This window comes from Centroberyx affinis, unplaced genomic scaffold (assembly GCF_046629955.1).
Source record: "Centroberyx affinis isolate AG114_WGS23_722 - 3 ecotype Tasmania unplaced genomic scaffold, CSIRO-AGI_Caff_v1 ptg001455l_1, whole genome shotgun sequence".
Lineage (NCBI taxonomy): Eukaryota > Metazoa > Chordata > Actinopteri > Beryciformes > Berycidae > Centroberyx > Centroberyx affinis.
In genome coordinates, this window is record NW_027279928.1 from 194862 (window position 1) to 215136 (window position 20275).

At 41.8% G+C, this 20275-nt stretch overlaps 1 protein-coding gene across 1 annotated transcript; it reads right to left on the minus strand.

The window, feature by feature from the left end:
• Positions 1–2127: 2127 nt before the first annotated feature.
• On the minus strand, positions 2128–19456 carry synpo2a (synaptopodin 2a). Its single transcript, XM_071526765.1, has 4 exons — positions 19349–19456; positions 10243–10394; positions 7934–8733; positions 2128–5903 (listed from the first exon to the last, which is right to left on the minus strand). Exons 1-4 carry the CDS (start codon positions 19454–19456, stop codon positions 2128–2130), a joined length of 4836 nt encoding a protein of 1611 aa, XP_071382866.1.
• Positions 19457–20275: the final 819 nt, after the last annotated feature.

Sequence of the window (20275 nt, forward strand, 5' to 3'; positions counted from 1 at the left end):
GAATAACACAAACATTAAAATGCAAAATCTGCCTTCAGTGTGCATTGAAAAAAGAACATCTGTTTGAGATTAAGAAGCAGGTGTACACAGTAGTGCTTCACTCAAGTCATTTGAGTGGGGATCAAATTCTTCCAAATATAGCTGCAGGAATCTGCCAACTGAAGGCAACGATTGATATTAAAACTTCCACTTAACAAATAACTGCCCCTTCTGCAACTGCATGACGCAACATGGGTGAACATTTGAGTCAGGGCCCACTCACATATCCTCCAGAATTATCCAATGAGGTCGCCAGTTTCAGGGAAGTCACCAGTCTAATAATACCTTTGACAAATACAGCATCATGTAGTCATTCTGCAGCAATGTGCTTTTCAAGCACTTACATCAATTGTGAAAAAGTCTGTCATTTGGGAAATGAACTGCTGCCAGCTGATATTAACAAGAGCTTTACAGACAACAGTGTACAGTATGTAGCTTTATTGTTGAAAACTAATTGGTTCTGGACCACTGCTTTTGTGAAAATACTGTAAGAGTGTTAAACCAAAGCTGAGGGTGCTTCAGTAAAAATCGATTGAGCCATAACTGAAATTCAATCAGTATTTTTGTCTGAATAAATACAGAATGACTTTGTTGTCAATATTTATAGTACAGGCAGAGAAGTGGTGAAATTCAGCAAGCTGTAAAGAAAAGGGACTAGAAACAGAGAGAACCCAATGGGCGTGCTCAAGTGACAAAGAAAGGAAAGCCAAACAAGGATAAAAGACATTTTAATGGCACTGCAGTGAATCATACAGAAAGTGCACTATGAAGAGAAACACACAAAGGAAAACGAAAAAAAGAACATGAAGAAAAAAAGCAGCCCTATAACAAAATTATATGTATGAACATTACAGGGCTGGTTAGCCTTTCAATAATCCTTCTTGGTGTATCTTTTTTTATCTATCCATATAAAACAAAAGCAGGTGGAGATGCGTGGGTGAAAAAGATGCAAGAGTGAAACCAGGAGAGTGAGCAGTAATATATAAATATATATATTTTTCTCTTATCAGGAAAAAAGCACAATATGAGGGCTTGAGAAGTAGTAACTTAGATTGGCTGAATTTGAAATTCAAGCCTAGTATCTCTGGACCTCAGCCCTCCCTCACATGAGTTTAAATATAGTACCTAACATGACGCAACAGCTGGTAAAATGTTTAAAATAAAACTAGCCCACTCAAGTAGAGTCTATGGAAGACACTGAGAGAAGATAAGGCACTAACAAAAATATACCTTTTATTAATTAATGTAATATATTATATTTGATATTTGCAATAGTTTGGTAAAATGAAGCAAGTGGGCGTTAGTTTTAATGTTTCTTATATTATATAGCAGGATTGCTGTATTGCTGTATGTAATAACTCCACTGAGTTATTACATAACCTCTGGACTTGTGACATCATTGCTAACTTAGACTTCTGCTTAGGTATCTTTACATCCCCCTAACCCCTCCCTCTTCCCTTGCTACCCTATCTTCTTTCTAACATAAGGGCAAAATATTGCACATGGAAACAGATTGTATTGCGCATCATATATCAAATAAGATTACGTACATTTTGCATTTTGTTCCTTCCTTTTAAATCTCCTTTCCAATATCAACTTCCTGTTATCATTCAGCCATCTAAAAAATTTTTTCCATTCACACGTTTCTTTCAATTCTTACTGAGCATCATACTCCCCTACATTCTGGTATTGCCACCACAATAGATTTTTATTACATCTGATGTGAACTCATACTGATTTGTTCACTAATAAGTCTCCATATGCATCCTTTTATATAAATGTGTTAAAATATACATGCTTTATAAAAATATAAAGTTAATTTTGGCTCAGTTGTGTCTGATAAGATATAATTACATCCTATACTTATTCTTATGTTCTTATTTTGATTGTGATGCCATGAGCATTAGCTCTCAAAACTCTGATTGAAAACCTTCAAGCTATTTCCTATGATAATAACAAGAGTAGAACAGATGGAGGTGAAGATAATCATTACAACAGCTAGCTTAAATGCATAAAATATGCAGCTCAGCTGTGTATTGTAAGAGCACCTGCCAAAGTTTCAAGCAAAAAGCAAGCATGTAATGAAAATCACTCTTTATCAACTGCTGTAGGCTTCCACACTTGAGCTGAACTCTTTTTAGCCATAAACTTGGGCTTTGGAGCAGCCACAGTGTTGCCACCTGAGGCGGATTCAGGCCTTGCAGCTGTAGGGAAACTGGGAGCAATATAGCTACTAGGAGGCTGTGGTTGGTAGGGCACTGTGGGAGCTGCCAGGTAGGGAGGGCTATTGGCTGGTTGGTAGGGGACCTGGGGCGCCTGTTGGTAGGGAGCGTTTGGAGATTGAGGAGCTTGGGGTTGATAAGCAGCTGGAGGAGCTTGTTGAAACTGTGGGTTATATACTTGCTGGTATGGGCCACCAGGAGCCTGCTGATAGGGATTGGCAGGAGGGTAAGCATTAGCTGGGGCTTGCTGGTAGCGGCCATCATGCATGAGATGTTGAGGGGGCACCCCATAGGGCTGCTGAGGATATGGGGCATTTATTGGTCCAGCCGGCTGGACAGGAGCCATTTGCTCATATTGAATTGGTTGGTTTTGGACAGGGGGGGCAGGAGATGAAGGCTCAGGCTTGGGTGCAGGGGGCTTGGCAGCCTCTGCTGCTGGGCCATAAGTAAAGAGTGAGGAATTGAGTTGATAGGGTTGATGCTTCATGACATCTATAACATTGAGGGGTTTGGGGGCAGGCTTCTCTTTCTCTTTGCCTTTTTTCTTGCCTTTGGCTAAAGGGCTAGATGGAGGGGGGTGCTTTATTGCTGCTGGTGGATAGGAAGGGGACTGGATGGGATTATATGCCAATGGAGGGGGAGCTCGTACATTGGGGGAATATTTCCACTCATTCGGTAAGGAAGCAGCTGGTGATGTAGACCGGCTTGCCTTATTTGCTTGCACAGTCTCTGAGTCCACGACAAACTTCTCCATACGGGACTGCCTCTTGGCAAACAGATCAGCTCCTTTCCCTCTGACAGCTGGCATCTCAAAAGCTGAACCAGATGAAGATGGATTTAAGACAGTGGCCATTGGGTTGACAGGTGATGAAGATCTTCGACCAATGGTATAAGACGTCATTCGCTGTGGGGGAGTTGGAGGGGTCCGGTTATGTAGGGCATTTTGTGGAGGATGCCAAGGTTTTGGAGAAGCTTGAGTCACCCTGGTGTTCACCATTGGAGCTGAAACATTCAGAGGTGTTTGCTGTGACTGTGGAGCCCAAGCATTGACAGGTGTTTGGGGCTGTGGCTGTGCTGGAGACCATGCATTCATTGGTGGCGGTGGTGGAGTCTGTTGATGTGGAGGGGGCTGTTGCCAGTTTGATTGTGGTGTGGACTGGGTTGGAACTGATTGAGCCCAAGGTGGCTGAGGTTGGGCTTGATTCTGTTCTGGGCCCCAGGAATTCATGGGGTGCTGAGCATGTTCTGGAGGCTGCTGGGCCCATGATGGTTGGGGCTGAACCTGGGCAGGTACTGGCGCCCATGGATTCAAAGGGGCTTGAGGCTGGGCTGGAGGTTGTGCTTGGGCTGCTTGGACCCAAGGAGGCTGAGCTTGGGCTTGGGTCTGTGATGGAGGCCATGCATTGATTGGAGGCTGCTGCTGCTGAGGCTGAGGTGATGAGACCCAAGGTGGCTGTGGCTGACCCTGTTCTTGGGCCTGAGGCCATGCTTGTTGTGGAGCTTGATACTGAGGTTGCTGAACCCATGGTGATTGTGGCTGGGATTCTGGCTGAGCCTGTTGAACCCAAGGCGGTTGTGTTTGGGATTTTTGCTGGGGCTGTTGAATCCATGGTGGTTGAGGCTGAGAGTCTGTTTGTGACTGCTGTGTCCATGGGGACTGGGGCTGCTGTTGCATTGGTTCCTGAGGTTGAGCCCAGGGTGGTTGCACTTGCTGAGGCTGTGGCTGCTCATGATGCTGAGCTAAGTAAGTTGGCTGAACTTGTGGCTGAGACTGTGGTTGCTCTCTAGGCTGGGCCCAGGTTGGCTGAACATGTGCCTGGGATTGTGCTTGCTCTTGAGGCTGGCCCCATGATGGCTGAACTTGAGGCTGGACTGGAGGAGGGGCCCAAGAATTCACGGGAGGTTGAGGCTGTGCTTGGGGCTGAGCAGGTTGATGCGTCACCCAAGAAGGCTGTGGTGGAGACTGACTTGGAGCTGGCTCCTGGGGCTGCACTTGGGCTGGATCCCAGGAGCTAGTAGATGGCTGCTGTTGTGTTTGTGCTTGTGCTGGGGCCCAGGAACTCACAGCAGCAGGCTCGGCGTGTAGGGGAGAATTATTGTGACCATTTTCCTCCCAAGCTGTCACTTGCTGGGGCTGTTGTTGTGGCTGAGGCTCTGGCACAGTCCATGTGTGCTGTTCCTCTGGAGGGGTGTTGGCAGGAGCCTCCTGGGGGGCAAGGGGTGGGGGTTGCTCAGGGGCAGGTGCAGGGGTTGGCTCTAGTTCTGGAGCAGGGGTACTCTCTGCGGTGGGGGCCACAGCAGGTGCGGATACACTATTTTCAGCATGCTGAGGCATGTCCTGGTTGGTCTCTTCAATCTGTGGTGACCAAGGAGGAGAGTTGGGGTTGATCAGAGGCTTTGGGGCCACTGGTGGAGGGGTCTTGTGTTTAACTCTTGGAGACTGGAGGAAATTGCAGGCCTCAGCCCCCAGGCTAAGGTAGTCTTCCTCAGGTCCTGACTCAAAACCCAACTTCTTGTCACTCCTGTTGAGGAGGTTCAGCAGCACTGGGTTAGGTGATACTTTTGGTGCCTCCTTGAATGTGAACATAGGCTTGCCAGTAGTTTTCCTCTTTGTCTCCTGCAAAAGGCCAGTCCTTATTGCAGGTGTAGAAATGCGCTCATCGCGGGAAGCTATCTGCTCTCCTTGGCCCACAGCATCTTGATTGGTCCCACTCACTGCAGGAGAATAGGGGGTAGGCGCCATGTTTTGTACTGAGAAAGGTTTGGCAGTACGGTTACTTAAAGAACTCTGCATTTCATCGGTTTGGTGGTGGACTATGCCATTGATATTTGCAGAATACTGCTGAATTTGCTGTTGCTGCTGATGATACTCTTGCTGCTGATGATATGCTTGCTGTTGTTGATAATGCTGTTGTTCATACTGTTGTTGCTGCTGATACTGTTGTTGGTACTGCTGTTGGTAGTGCTGTTGTTGCTCATAGTACTGTTGTTCTTGGTACTGCTGGTACTGTTGTTGTTGCTGGCTTTGTTGGTGCATATTCACGTCCATGTATGCATGGCTCTCTGTCGTAGCCTGCATGTATGAGCGCTCCTCGATCTTCTTTTCAACCTCCTGCACCCCTTCCACGGGAATCCCCTGGCGTCTTAACTCCTCATGTTCAGCGGCAATCTCATCCATCCTCTGGCGCCGTTGTGCAAACATTAGGGCACCCTTACCCTTGGTCTCAGGCAAACATTCCATTTCTTCCTGGTTGTTCAACTTGCGTTCAATCTCAAGGAGTCCCTTGTCCCAGTTGAAGGTTAGCACACCTTTGCCACCCTGGGCATTAGTGAAGAAATGCTCGTCTAATTCTGTATCACTAGTGGCCACTAGGGTAAATTCAACAGTGTGGGTGTCTTGTTTGTCGTCTTCGTCCTCCTCGTCCTCTTCGTCCTCTTCGTCCTCGTATTCTGGTTCGTTCTCTCCTGTGCCGTAGCTCACAAGTGTGTATTTCTTGGCCCTCTGCCGATGTTTCTTGAACATCAACACCCCCTTGTTGCTGGGGTTGGGCGGAGCAGCCGTGAGAAGGAGAGCAATACGTTTACATTTGGACTTCGCCTCCTTCACCTGCTTCTCAGACAGACTCTCGCTGCGCCTGAGTCCTGTATAGAGAAGAAAAAAAAAAGAAGATTAATGCTCAGTATAAGGGGTGTTAGAGAGCGAGATCAAAAGGATTGCTTCTCTTGGACTACTTGTTTAACTTCACATGAAGTGATAGATATTAATAGCTTAGGTTGGCGTTGAGATCACCACAAATCATTCAATCTTTTTGGAGCATGTATAGAAAAAAATTTGCAGATTCTTGAAACACCTCAGATATTTATGTCTCCATTAATATCTGTTTCATTTATAGTTTTAAGTTCTTTGATCAATGACTTTGCTGATATATTGCACTTAACTTAAAGGAGATATTATTTTTTGCTCACTTTATCTGCATTAATGACATAATTGTAGTAGTTGAAGTTACTTCAATTTGACAATGTAGAAAGCTGTGTTCAACATAAGCCCATTTTCATTATAACCTGGGCAAGAAGAAGGAATCATGTTATTATGGAACCTCCAAATTTGATTTTGCTGGCAATTTGAAGACCTTATAAATAACAAAGAATGTACAGTAATTATCATAACAGATGGCAAAACAAAGTTGCAATTTAGTTTCAGTACATGACACCATTTAACTTCTTTTTAAATAAGTTTCTTCAATAAATCAAATGGATGTTCACACTAGAGAAGGCAGCAGAGTTGTCAACAATACATTCAAATATGACAATAAACCATTGATACTATAAGCAGTTGAACTGATACCAACACACAGCAAATATAAAGTGAGCTATTAATCGATTATTATAGAATTAAGATAGAAGTTGAGTATAGAATAGTACAAAATGAATTCATTAATTAATTTGAGAAACATTGCATTCCTTAGAGTCCATAAGAAATTCAGCCAAAAAACAGATTTATCTAGATTTAAACAAGCTTATCCACATCTGTGATTGTATTACTTCAGATTTGCTCATTCAACTGAACATGCAACAACAACCCATAAAGCAATTATCAAACTCACTGAACCACGTCTAACATCCTCATTTGTTCTCAGATAATACACTATATTAAAACAGCTGTGTCTGTTCACCCCCATAATGTAGCCTGTAGTAGGAAATGGGAGAGATTAAAAATAGCCTGAAGGCAATACATTCACCAGCACCAGGAGCATCTTTACCAGTCCTTATCTGTAAGTTCACAAGCTGTCCACTTAAAACCCTATGGTCCTCTTGAATCTGTCACATTTGCTGACACCTAAGGCCAAGCCGATGACAGACACCATGCCACAAACACTCTCTCACGGCCCGACCCACCAATCGATGCAAAGCTGTAAAAAAATAACAAGTACCCTTACATTTTATATTCCTGTAAGACTAACCTGAAGGTAGAGGAGACAGCGGGAGTGAGCAGTGGACTCACTTTTTTTAGCTCAGTTAAGGCACCCAGTTTGAAAGGATCAGGTAACGGGCTGGGGGAGCACATGCTGGTGTCTGTCAAATGGCCACTTCTGCAGGCATCATCAGCGTGTTGCTGTTATATTTATGTCTTCTACACAGCTCAGAGGAACGCCTCGGTAATCGTGGAAGCCATATTCTCATCAAGCCTCTACAGATGGATTGTTTGAGACTTATCAAAAAGGGTAGCAGCTTCACTCATAGGAACAATATAAAGGCTTTATTTTATTTCCCATTTCCTTTTGACACCTTGTTTTTTGTCCTAATTCAGCCTTTGTTGACTGCCACCATCCATTCTGTGCTGTGCTTGCCTACTACCAATTTGATTATATTGTGATTCACATTAGAACAGGACCTATCTGCTTTCATACAAAGCAATGAACACCCTCCCCCAACTGCAGTAAGAGAGATGTTTTACTATTTTGAGGCTCTGTTTTAGTGCACACACTGGCTTTGGAATGCACACATGTTGACAAACGCAATTTAGTGCTGACCTATGCCTATTAGGTTGCAGAATCCCCCTTTAAGAATAGATCCTTATTACTCATACTCACACTCACACATACACACACACATACACATATGATTTGCACCAATATTCTGCAGCATGGTAAAAATGGAAAAGGAGTACTTACTGGCGTGCCTTGCCCGGTGCTTGTTGGGTTTGCCTGGATCCCCCTCAGAATCTGAGTCCCGCTCCTCTGCCGGTGCTGCCTCCTCTGAGGGAATTCCAAACGAGACAGTAAAACACTGAGGAGCTCCCTCGCTCTGCCCTCCTCCTTCTTCTCCTTCCCCTTGGGATCCAACACTTCCACTGGCCCTGGGGCCACCCACAGTCAGAATGCCCCTCCCAGCTCCTGCGCTTGATGTTGTTGGTTGCTGCAGAGTGACCTCCACCTGCCCCAGCACTGAAGGGGACCCGAGCACCACTCCATGCTGGCTAAGCGGCTCTCTGACTGAGCATGGAACATAGAGTGAATGGGTGTTGGTGTGGATAGTGTCAGAGGCCTCTCTGTTTGAGAATAACCCCTCGATCCCACGAGCGCTCCCAAGAGAGGTGCAGCCTATATCCTCCAGGGTTTGTTCAGAGAGGGACACCTGGAGCTCCACCACGGCCCCAGGGGAGAAGCTCCGCCGTGCTCCCTCATCTTTTTCCTGGTAAAGAGGCTCCAGGCCTCTGGGATCACCAGATGTGGGCACTCGTAGCTGGGTGCAGAGCAGCTGGGGTCCCTTGGGCAACTCCGTGTCGCTTTCCACCTCCCCATAATAGGCCTCGTCCTGGGACTCAGATATGTAGAGCTCCCTAGGGCCTTGGGACCTGTGGTTAGGGGACAAGATGTGGAGGGTGGTGCTCTCCAAAGCCTCGGCGGAAGATGCCCTCTCACCACAGTATGTCCCCTCTGATTCAAAGTGTCCAGGGGCGATGGAGCAGTATCTTTTAGAGGAGAGGGGGAGAACAGGGGTGAGTAAGTGGGGTAACTTACTAACTCAATCTGCAAATTAAAGACAGTGCAACTTCTCTTTGCTTATATTTGCTTGATTTTCACCCTAAATGTTTGGATGGAATGTTTTGTGTCTGTCTCTATGGATGGAAGTGGCAAGTTATTGACTGCTAATGAGTGGAATGTAAACATCTTGCAACTAATACAATTCCTGTATTTTCCTAAGGCTACAAGCAACCTTCAGATTTGTACAGAATGGGCCTTTAAAACATCAGCTTTTATGTCAATATGTTGGTCTATTTTGACTTGCATATAAAAGAAAGAGAAAGAAGAAACAAAGAGATTATATCTTCTTTTTGTTGTTTTGATAATTAGTTTACAATAGATTTTAATATAAAATACATAGTCAGTGAGGGATGGAGCCACTGGATTGTCAAATAAGGCCTATCTCATCTCCCAGTCCTCAAGTGGTCAAAGTAATCAAGCAAATTCAATCTTCATGCGTCAAGTTAAATGACTACACCGAAGCACTGAAGTGGAAAGTAATCACATTTCAACGTGGCTCCGCTTAATTTCCTCTTTCAAGGTCACCAAGGAATTGAAAAACAGAATGCCATTATCTGTGAACACAATTATTGAATTGAAGTCAATTAGACTTCGGTGACCAGTCCTTTTCTCTAAAGGGGAAGGAGTGACATGTCCTAAAACATTTTGATAGCCGCAAGTTGAGGTTGTGTGCCCTGCGAGACTGCAAGAGAAGAGATACTCCCACCATGCAGTTACACATTCAGTCTAACTACAGACCTATAAGCATATCTGTAGTCTAATATGTGCTATAGTCATAGAGAATGTAATTTACGAAAAACTATATAAAGACCTAGATCCAATTTGATTTGTAGCAATCTGCATTCAAAACAACCGTGTGCCCCACTGCCCTAAATATTGTTTTTAATATGGGCATGTGAAGACATATGCGGCAACATTTGAGGACATGCCACCCTGATACTGAGACTTGCAATTCCCCCACGAGTAATGGTTCAGCAGCTGCTTGTCGATCTGTAGCACTTGAGTTTTACACAGGCCAAGCCAGTTGGAAGGTCAACGTGACTGGCACACATTCACTGGCTAACACACACACACACACACACACACACACAGGTCATAAAACAACATACTATCTAAATGCTAATACAGTGTTGCGGTAATCCTTTTGCCTGTTGTGTACAACATGGACGTTGTACTGTATGGCCCAGTTGGAGTTCATCACAGACAGATACTACAGAGTGAGTCACAGAATTGTCACCATAGGTTTATTTTATCTTAAAAATCACTATATTCCCTATACTATGGCCACATCTTATTATTCTGGCAGTGTGAAATGGACAAACGTTTTCAAACATGATGTTGTTTTTGACAGTGAAGCACAGATTTTCTTTCATGCTGTCTACACCAAAGTTAATCCCCATAAATGATCTTAGCTAATAGCTGATATGTGATGCTACCTTTTGACAAGTAGCTGCAGGCAGTCAGTCGATGTGTCGATGAGAGCAAAGGCCTGTGAGAGGGTGAGATCAGCACATGGCTCTCCGTTGACTGACACCACCTCATCACCATCCCGAACTCCAGCCAGGAAGGCACGACCGCCCTCCTCTACCTGTGGATCACAACAGTACAGTAAGAGGATAGAAGAGACTAGATGGGACTAGACTAAACTAGAGGAGAGGAGAGGAGAGGAGAGGAGAGGAGAGGAGAGGAGTGAAGAGGAGAGGAGAGGAGAGGCAGAACAGAATCAAAATCAAAATCAAGTTTTATTGGCCCTTACATTAAACATAAAGCAACACATAATTATAAAAAGAAGTAAAAGTAGAAATTTGGGAAAATGTCTCCTTAAGACATAGTAAATAAGAAGTATGTAAAAGCTTTTAAGTAGTTTAGGTATAAGTGGTGTATAAAAAGAGTGGTATATTGAAAAAAACTAAAAATCTTAAACTTAAGAAACGGGACTCTTATCTATACAATATGCGCATGGTTCTGCTGCAACCTGACTACTAACTGGAATGGTTATGACTTGACTATCAGTCATGTTGCTACAGTACTTATTGTGGGTATAGAATTACTTGCCAACTAGATATCAAACTTGGGTCAGTAATAAAACCTGAGATGCTGCTATAGCTGCGCTAAGCCCACACATTAGCTTGAGATTTAAGATTACATTTAACACTCAGATAAAGTTACTGCCTCCTCCCTTTGCTATAGCTCTAAAGCTGTCAATACTGTTGACAAAAAAGATAATTTCAATAAAATGTTTACATTTTCCACACAAGATTTCATCCCCAGTTAGGATGGAATCTTCCATAACACATTATGGCGGCTAAAAATTGCATCTCTCCTGTATTGCACAAATGTCCACATCTTAACAGTCAGCCATATCAAATTCTGGGTCAGAATCCATTATCTCTATAGGTTAATTCTTCCCGAGTGAGGTCAGAGCAGCATCATCAACTCAGTGTCCACAACAGGTGGTGACCCAAAAACATAAATGTACTATCTCAGACTTCTCACATAAAGAACTGGAATAGCTGCGCAGGGGAGATGTCCCAAGTGTGAGAGTTACCCCTGACCTTCATACACAGCTCAGCTACGACAGTGGCGCTAAATACAGCAAGACAAAATAAGGCATCTCTGAAATGCTGTCTGTCGCTAAACAATTCAATGCCACAATACAGCCAATTCTCTAACAGGTCAGTATCCAAGTCCAATTTCAATCGTAAAAGTAAGAGAAGCATGCATTATTTCAGCTTAACAATAGGGCCAAATAATGCATTATGCATTCTTGTGAGAATAATATAAGAAATCTCTAGTTCTAAGTGTGTCATAAATTAAAGAAAAGCATTTCCAAACCAGTCAGCCTAGAAATAATGATAGTGTTCTTTGAGTAAAACAGCCCGTCCCTGTAAATCCACAGCAGTTTATGTTTAGCACCAAGCCAGCTGCTATGTGGAAGGCCTCTACAGATAAAATGGGGCTTCCTAGGAATGCCAAATGGGCACTCCGCATCAAGGTGTATTACAGTAAATCCAAGCCAGGCAATGGATGATAATTATGTTTGCGGAGGGGAATAGTTCAACGTGAAGACGGAGTCCTAAGTTAACAAAATGAAAACACATTTTCAGACTGGATTATTAATATTACAGAGACATAAACTTCAGGTAATGGATCCCCCCCAAAACATAACATTTTGGAAATGAAGTCTTCATTTATTTCTATTCCTATGGCAATCTAAGAAAGATCTGAGAATTACTAGTTTAGGGACAATATAAGCTCAGCACACAAGTGGATCAGGATCTGTGGAATGTAAATAGTTATTACCCTGCGTTCATACTGCAAGCAACACCATCAAGTCACTGCAGAGTCAGTTCTCACTGTAATGTCCAGTCAGTGACATGGAAAAAGTAAGGCATTGCTTACCAAGGCTTGGTGTGCCATAATAAAAATGGTAATTCTATGCTTTATTGTAACTGCGCTGCATATTATGGTGGCAGGCTTGCTGTATGCAGACACATTTAAAGGGCACCTCTCTACACAGCTAAACTAATGGCTTATGCTTTCGTTCTCTTGTAATTGGTTCCTGAGGCCTATAAAATGGTTCATTAATAAGAGGATTTAATAAGGAGAAACATGCCATAAATTTGGCACAAAAGGCCGCTTATACAGCTAGAGGGATAAACTATTACTTCACTACCTTGCAATCAGGGGATATGTGCTCAGGAAATGTGTCAAGATACGTTGCCAATACTGCAAATTGAAAATGGGTTAGAAAGGACGTTTGTTGCTCAGCTGATTTCTCAACATTGTGGACCAGTTCAAAATGTGCAATGCTTAACGACAAGTCATTAATCTTAATCAAAGTCCCAGCTAATTCTCTCAAAGGACTCACTAAACGCTAATGTTTATGATACAGTGGAGTCAATACACGATAATCTCAGTGTCCATTTCTATACTTGTATGAAACTGCAGACGAATGACTGACAGTAGTCTCATGGCCGGCTATTTTGCTATCTGTCATGCTGATCATGCCCCCTAGCTGCCATGACAGCACACTCCTGAAGGTAAATTTATATTGTCATGCACCACTAAAATAAAACGGTCTCGCCGGCTCATACATTGGCTGTATTTATAAAGTTGTTGTTACCCAAATGGACCCCCTGGCAAACAGCAAGACACATAAATCATGTACAAAGCTCTCCTTCCAAACTCAACATTTGGGCATTTCTAAACAGGCAATTACGGTGATCATTCCCCAAGGAAATCCCCATCTCCATGACTATTTCAACAACACAACACTCAGCCGTCTGAGAGGCTGAAAATAACACTTTCCCATGCCTTGCTGGATTCTCATAAAAGGCAGTCATACAAATAAAAACAAGATAAAATTGGTGAATTTTTTACAGGACCATATATAGGAGAATAAAACACTGAAGGATGCCTTCTCTTTTGCTTTTTCTCAGAGAGTTATTGGCACAATTTCACATGCCTTTGCTCCTTTTTCTAGGTTGCAGTGAAAAAGTTGTAGTGTTGATGGTCAAAGGTAAAATTGAATAGCAACATGCAAAGAATTCCAAGTCCAGAGCATCAAAACAGGTAAAAGTTATTAGTTTGCTAACCCAGGACAAGCACTGTAATGACTGCAATGTTCCAGTTGAAAGCAGGATAAATGGCATCATTTCACCATAAAATGTACAACTCTTAAATATCATTTACATTTAGGAATTTAAATATTACAAATATTAATGACTAATCAGTATTCGTCTTATTTCATGGCACTATCTCCATGGACAATTACAGATACTTGCAGTAAAACAGCTTTGTCACTAGATGGCGATGCATGGCCATTGTAGAATAAAGAATAATGGCTATATAGTTTTTTGCCATTGCAGGGCAGAAGAGGGAAACCCTGTAAGAGAATAGTAATATGGATGGGAACAGAGAGCTTTTTATCTCAAAAAATGCAAAAATATTTCATACACCAAATGAGAATTACAGATACCAATGCAGAAATTCAACTGCATTGCTACACTGAAATCATATTTTAAGTCATCAAATGAAAACAAAACATCTTCTCTGTCTCTGTTTTAGTTTTGATACTTGTCACTGCTTTTGTTTCATTGCCAATTATTCAGTATCAATTGCATGGAATTGTACTTTTTTACTAACACAATAGACACAGAGCAAAGAGCACTACCTTATCGGTTTATTGAGCGCAGGACCTCAAACATATAGGCCTAAGTCTAATATAAGCAACATCTTGGGCAATAAAATTAGGCTGCTTTGCCGTATATACAAAAATATTTTATGAGTTACTTTATGGAGCTGGTAACTTTCAGATAAAAACCCTTTGACTCCATCGCTGGGTTTTTAGGGGCTGAGTGTGTGCAAACAGGCCGTATAAGGCCTCCTGTGTGCCTGTGTATTTGGACTCACACCTCTCTGCGGGGAACAAGGTTTGTCTGGACCACCGCAGTCACCACTCATCCTCCAAAAAAGGAGGGGAAACCTCTCTCCTCCTCTCCCCCTCCGAACACAAAGATACACAGATAGCCAGGCAGTGTTCAAAGGAGGCAGACACCACCTGTAGTGTCTAAATACTACTTGTCATACGCTGCTTGTAAAGGGATAGTCTCCAGTAAGTGTGCTACTTCTTTGTTTAATCAAGACTGTAAGTAAGATGGTGGAAATGATAACATACATAGGTGCCAGACAAGAGAAGAAAACAAACGGTACTTGTCAGTCTTTTCAAAAACAAGGCCGCTTTCAAAACAATTGTTCACCATTATATTGAACAGCAGAATTTACTCGACTCTGGGACTACAATTGGATATCATACGCTCATGCTATGCTGGGCTGCCCATTTCCAAATTACCAACTTTAACCTGTAATGGGCTTAAACACAACACAAAATCACAGGAAATACAGACGTGTATAATGAGTTCACACAGCCCCCAGCGGTTCCTGCCCTTCGCAGCTTTAAGCAATTATGTTTTAAAATTTCAGGCAAACATTTTCCAGCTGCCTTACAGGTAGCAGCCACACTGTGTGGGGCGGAAAGCTACATTCACTCTCTTCTTTCCTCTGTTTTCACAGCTTAATGCACTTCCAGCCAGGAACATCGCAGCTCATTCATATAGCATATAGCATATTCATTAATATATAAAATAAAAATATTATGTTGCGGGTGTATTGTCTTTGATTTGTTAAAATAATGTGGACTAGAAAAGGAGGGGAAAAATAAAGCAGGCATGAACTGAGGTCATGCTTCCTCACAGAACCAGGATGCTGATGTTTTGCTGAAATACACAATGCCAAAGCTTCATTAAGGAGTGGGAGCTATGGAGCACTTTGTTTACTCCGGGAATACTGCATTGAATGAATGAGGCGATGGCATTTTGCTGATTGCATGGCTTAATAGGGTTCCTGCGGTGCACTATTAGGACTGAAGCAACAGCAACAAGAGCCCTCTTTGCTCTGCAAAGGGCAAGATAACCCTGCTAAAAATGGCTTCTATGTTCAAGCTATGAATATAATTTAATAGAATGTGAATATGATTTGGCTTATTTCATAACGGCTGAGCTTTTATTCTGTGTGTAGATCCTGACAGTACTCTAAAGAGATAACATACACTTAGTTATTCAGTATTCCATAATTGATGTGATGCATGCTGACATATCTCATACCAAGATGACATACCATAATAATTGGGAGGGCAAAATGTCTCTGTTCAGGATGGTAGGATTCAAGCACTTTCTTAATGGGAATATCTGTTGAGTACTAGTATGGGTAACATCAGAATGTCCTTAAAGTTTTGTTGAGACACCATCAAACACTGAAGCAGGCATTATACCATTACCATGGATCAGATGATGTATCAAGTGGGAAGACAACACAAAATGTCTAGATCTGGTTATTCCTAACTTTCCCATCCCAGACAGGCTTAAAAAAAAAGATACTCTGACTCTTTTAGAAGATTCTGATAAGCTTTTATAAAGGTGTCCTCCCAAGACTGATAAAATTTTGTATTATGTAGTTTCTGTACCTTTAAAAATGAAGTGAGTCATGACTTCATCAACTTTGTACTCCGGCCAGGACTCCAAATAAGAAGAAAAAACAGCTTCCCTTATATGGAAACAACCCTTTGAGAGTGGATACCCCATGCTCTTGCACTGTACCGCCTGTCACCACACTGAGCGATCACTTTCCCTCAGGAAACAAAACCCAGTTTCCACTAAATTCAACAGAAGCTTAAAAAAACCCACCATCTTATCAGACACGGGAGAGCCTCTATAGCTGAGGAGTATTTCTCATGATCTTGGTATGTTTGCTTTTTCAACTTCCAACTAACAGTGCTGGTTTCCCTCCTTCCCACAAGAAGAGTTTTCGAGGTGTGTTTACAGTTATGCCTTCCAGATGAGGTGGGCTCAAACCCCCAAGATGTCCAAGACTGAGGCACACACTTGCAAGATGAGTCATATGCAGCTACTTTGCTTTTATAGGGAAATATTAGAGTGCTAAGCATTCACAAGACTCTTATATAACATATAAGCAGACTTTGTAGGGACCCCTCCTGGAGCTATATTTATGTTTGAAATTAATAATAATGTTTAAAAATGGAAATTATAAACTATTCAGCACAGTTAGGAATGAAGTTAGAAGTAGGAAGCACTTCCAGTTTTATGTATTCCATGCCTCTTTCACAGATGCTTTGCTTATAAAAAAAAAAGAGCCAATTTTTGATGTCCGATGTGAATTAAAGCTAGATTTGTTGGCTCTGCATTTTTGGAGGGTGTGTTGACTCATGCTCTCCAATTTTCCCAAGCACTGTACAAGGCTTTGTGTTAGACTCCCCTCAACTCCAAAATATAATGAAACTATAACAGCATAGCAAACAATTTAAGGTCATTCAATATTGGTTTAAGTGGAACCTATAAGCTTAAAATGGTACTGTGAATCTACAGGTTTAGCTTTTGTCTGCAAATATTGATTTTGGCTTACATACCTAATTTTGTCTCGATATTCCTTTATCTATCTTTATGAATTGATTATTTTTAGATGTATTTGAATACAACTACTACACCTATACAGCAAACAACTTCACTAGAGAGCTATAAAGGTACAGTGGCATGGTAACTTTCTATGTTTGTCCAGAGAAACAGAGGGACTGCTTTAATTCTGGTCTAAGCCACTCACCAAATGCCAGGACTTAAAGTAGCTCAGTGATTTCTCTCACTCTCTCAATATCAACCAACCAGACTTTTATGAGCTTCCTTGAGGCCTCAACGGCTGTGCAGACAATCATTCCATTTGACGAGACTACTTCACACCAGCAAATGTGAAAATAACATCTACATTCATGCAATATCAAAATATCAAGTCACAAATTAACTCAGGGATCCTGGCATGAATTGTTTGAAACACAGGTTAAGCTCATGTCATTAAGATATATTGATGCTTTCGGCCTCTCGAAAGCTTTCGTCTGGTCGAGCTTTGATGTCACTGGAATGCGGTGTAAGAAAAACATTTACACGGTCACTATGCGGACGACAAGTTGATGACAGATTTGTACAGCCTGACGACTTGTGAACATCCATTACAATGCCATATTTAGAGTCAGAGCTACACTTATGCAATTCAAAGTAATGACACCTGGTTTCACTCAACAAAATATTTACTTCTGATCATCTGTGTTTCTACATCACTTTGTGAAGAAAGAGGGAGAGGATGACAACAATTTCATTTTAGCATTTGACACCAAATTTAGGCCTATGCATTTAGAGATGAATCTGACAAGATTGAGTTTATAAAAGCCAAACTGCAACAAAGCTAAATTTAATACTGAATCTACCTGAAGGTAGTTTGATTCTATTTTAGGATCCATCCACTTACACAAAGACTCATTCAATGCACTAGTTCATCACTGTGTTGAATCAGTGCTGTGGGTTCTGCAAAACATGGTGACATTATGTATGTAAAGTTAAAGCAGCTGTTACCCAGAAGATAAGCTATAATAACAATTGTACAGTGCATGAAATGAATGTACACTTGCAGCTTTTGAAAACAAATAGGAATCTGCAGAGCATTCGCCAGATCTATTTGCCAGATCTAATCAAAGTTTGTGTGTGTGTGTGTGTGTGTGTGTGTGTATTTGTGTGTGTGTGTATCCAGTTTGTGAGAACTGAAAAATGGCATTAGGACTACAAAGATGTCATGGTGATCAATGAATGAATGAACAGAGTGTTGAGAATATTGAATATATTCACTCCTAGGCATCAAAGACCTCCACCTGACTATAACTTTCTACTGTCACGATTGATTGATTAGCAGTCATTAATGCTGAAAAGCTACAGACTCATGGGTTACCAGTGAGGCTGTGAAAGGGAGTGGAAGATAGAAAGCAACGGAGTTGATTAGTGAGACTCTTAATAATAAAAGTAATAAAGTAACATAATAAAAAACTAAAGTTATATGGCAACAAGTCAAAAGCTATTTCAAAGCAATACAAATGGATGATATTGCCTGCATTAGAGATGAGTGATGAAACGTGGGACAATAACATGCAAATATAAACCATGAATAAATACTGTGTGTCAACAGTACTGACAATACCACCAATATACACTGCCTCAAAATGTTGCTCCTGTATTATTGCCTTTGTATTTACAGTGATGCATGTGTGCCAGTAGTGCGGCACTGTATAGTGACTTCATCAGTTGTCACCAGAAGGCAGATGACATGATCTACTGTCATGTATGATGTATTACCACACTATCTGGCATGAATTAACAAATGGTTGTGTGACCAAACATATTTAGCAGAACTTAATATTTGTCTCGCTTCATTTCTGTTGCTTTTTTTTAATGATCTTTTAAAGTAATATCTACATAGCAGGCTTACATTTAAATTTTAGGTCAACCTTTTAATGCCCTTCATGTTTGTTTAACTTGACATTCCCGCATGACCCCTGCAGATACCTTTCACTCGTCTGTTATAGGCTACTCCTCTGCTTATTGCTTCGCTTTCTTGCTGAAGTCTTGGTGAGTGATAACAGATCACACGGCCCTCAGCCTCACACTCGCTCATGGCCTTGACCATATAAGGGTCCCTAGGAATCTTGCACCAAAACAGAGCCGACGCGCACAAAAATGCAGGGACACTGTTCCAAATAAACTCTCTCACACCAGAGTTTGTTCAACTCTGTCTTCTTTACTGGGAATTACTCAAAAAACTCCATCATAAATGATAGCCTAGAGTGTAGGCTGTAAGCCAAAAGTTCTCTTTGTTATAGCAGGAGGCGTATATCCAAAATGGCATTGGTAAAACTCAGTTTCATTATTGATAACATCAGTATAGTGAAAGTCCAAGAATTTCAGGATGCATTATCAATAAATGTCTGGCATGATCCTAATAAAATAAACTTACTTTAAAAGATGTTTTCGTGTGCAAAAAGTTGAAGTGAACAAATTGTTGACAACATAACGCAAAGACTAAAACATAGATAGATAGATAGATAGATAGATAGATAGATAGATAGATAGATAGATATACTCAGCAAGTTACCTGGAAAACCTGGAAAGGTCTGTAGGTGTCCTCCTCTCCCTCACGCAGAGTGAATCCCCAGGGCGCACCGCCGCGCAGCGTCACGCAGATGTAATCCCCGGTGCCCATGCTGCGCACAGCTGCTCAGCCAAGCCTCCGCAGCGCTATCATCAAGCTGTCAGCCAGACCAACGGCACTCTACAAAACCAAGACCAGCACCCCGCTGTATAATCCCCATCATCTGAGTTATCCCGAGTCCAGCCCGCTCAGCAACGTCACGGCGTTCGGACCCGCCTGCGTGCGTTGCATCCAACTGGTGGTTTGTTCTGGTGAGCTCGTGAGACTTGTTGCCTGCAGGGTCGAAGCAATAAAGACATGATAGTTGTCCCATTAGTGGGTTTTTGAGAGATTTTCTTACATTTTGTAACTAAAATATAAACATTCCATCCGAAAAAAGAACTCTATGCAATTATAAATCTTAGGATAGGCCTACTAACTTATATAAATATTACTTGAAAACTTGAAAAAAGTGCAACTTCTATAGATAAAATATGACGTAATCCTACAGAAATACCAGATGACGTATCTATCATAAAGCACAATATGGTTAATCTCAATATTGACTACCACAGACACACTGTAAATCGTATAAGAATATGAAAGGAATATTATCGTGTGGCAAGGAGTTCTTATTCTGGAGACTGGAGACTTTTTGAATAAAATATTAGTAGAAGAAAATATACACATATATTCCCTCCTTGTTGGCTTTTATTGGTTGGGATTTTGCATTTTGAACTAGACAGGCCAGTGTTAGTTCAGTTACACTAATGGATTCATATTTAATATCATATCATATCACATCACATCACATCACATTACATCACATCACATTTAAAGTGCTCCAATAACCTCAACCATTAATAATCAATATCTTGAGGTCTTCTGTTA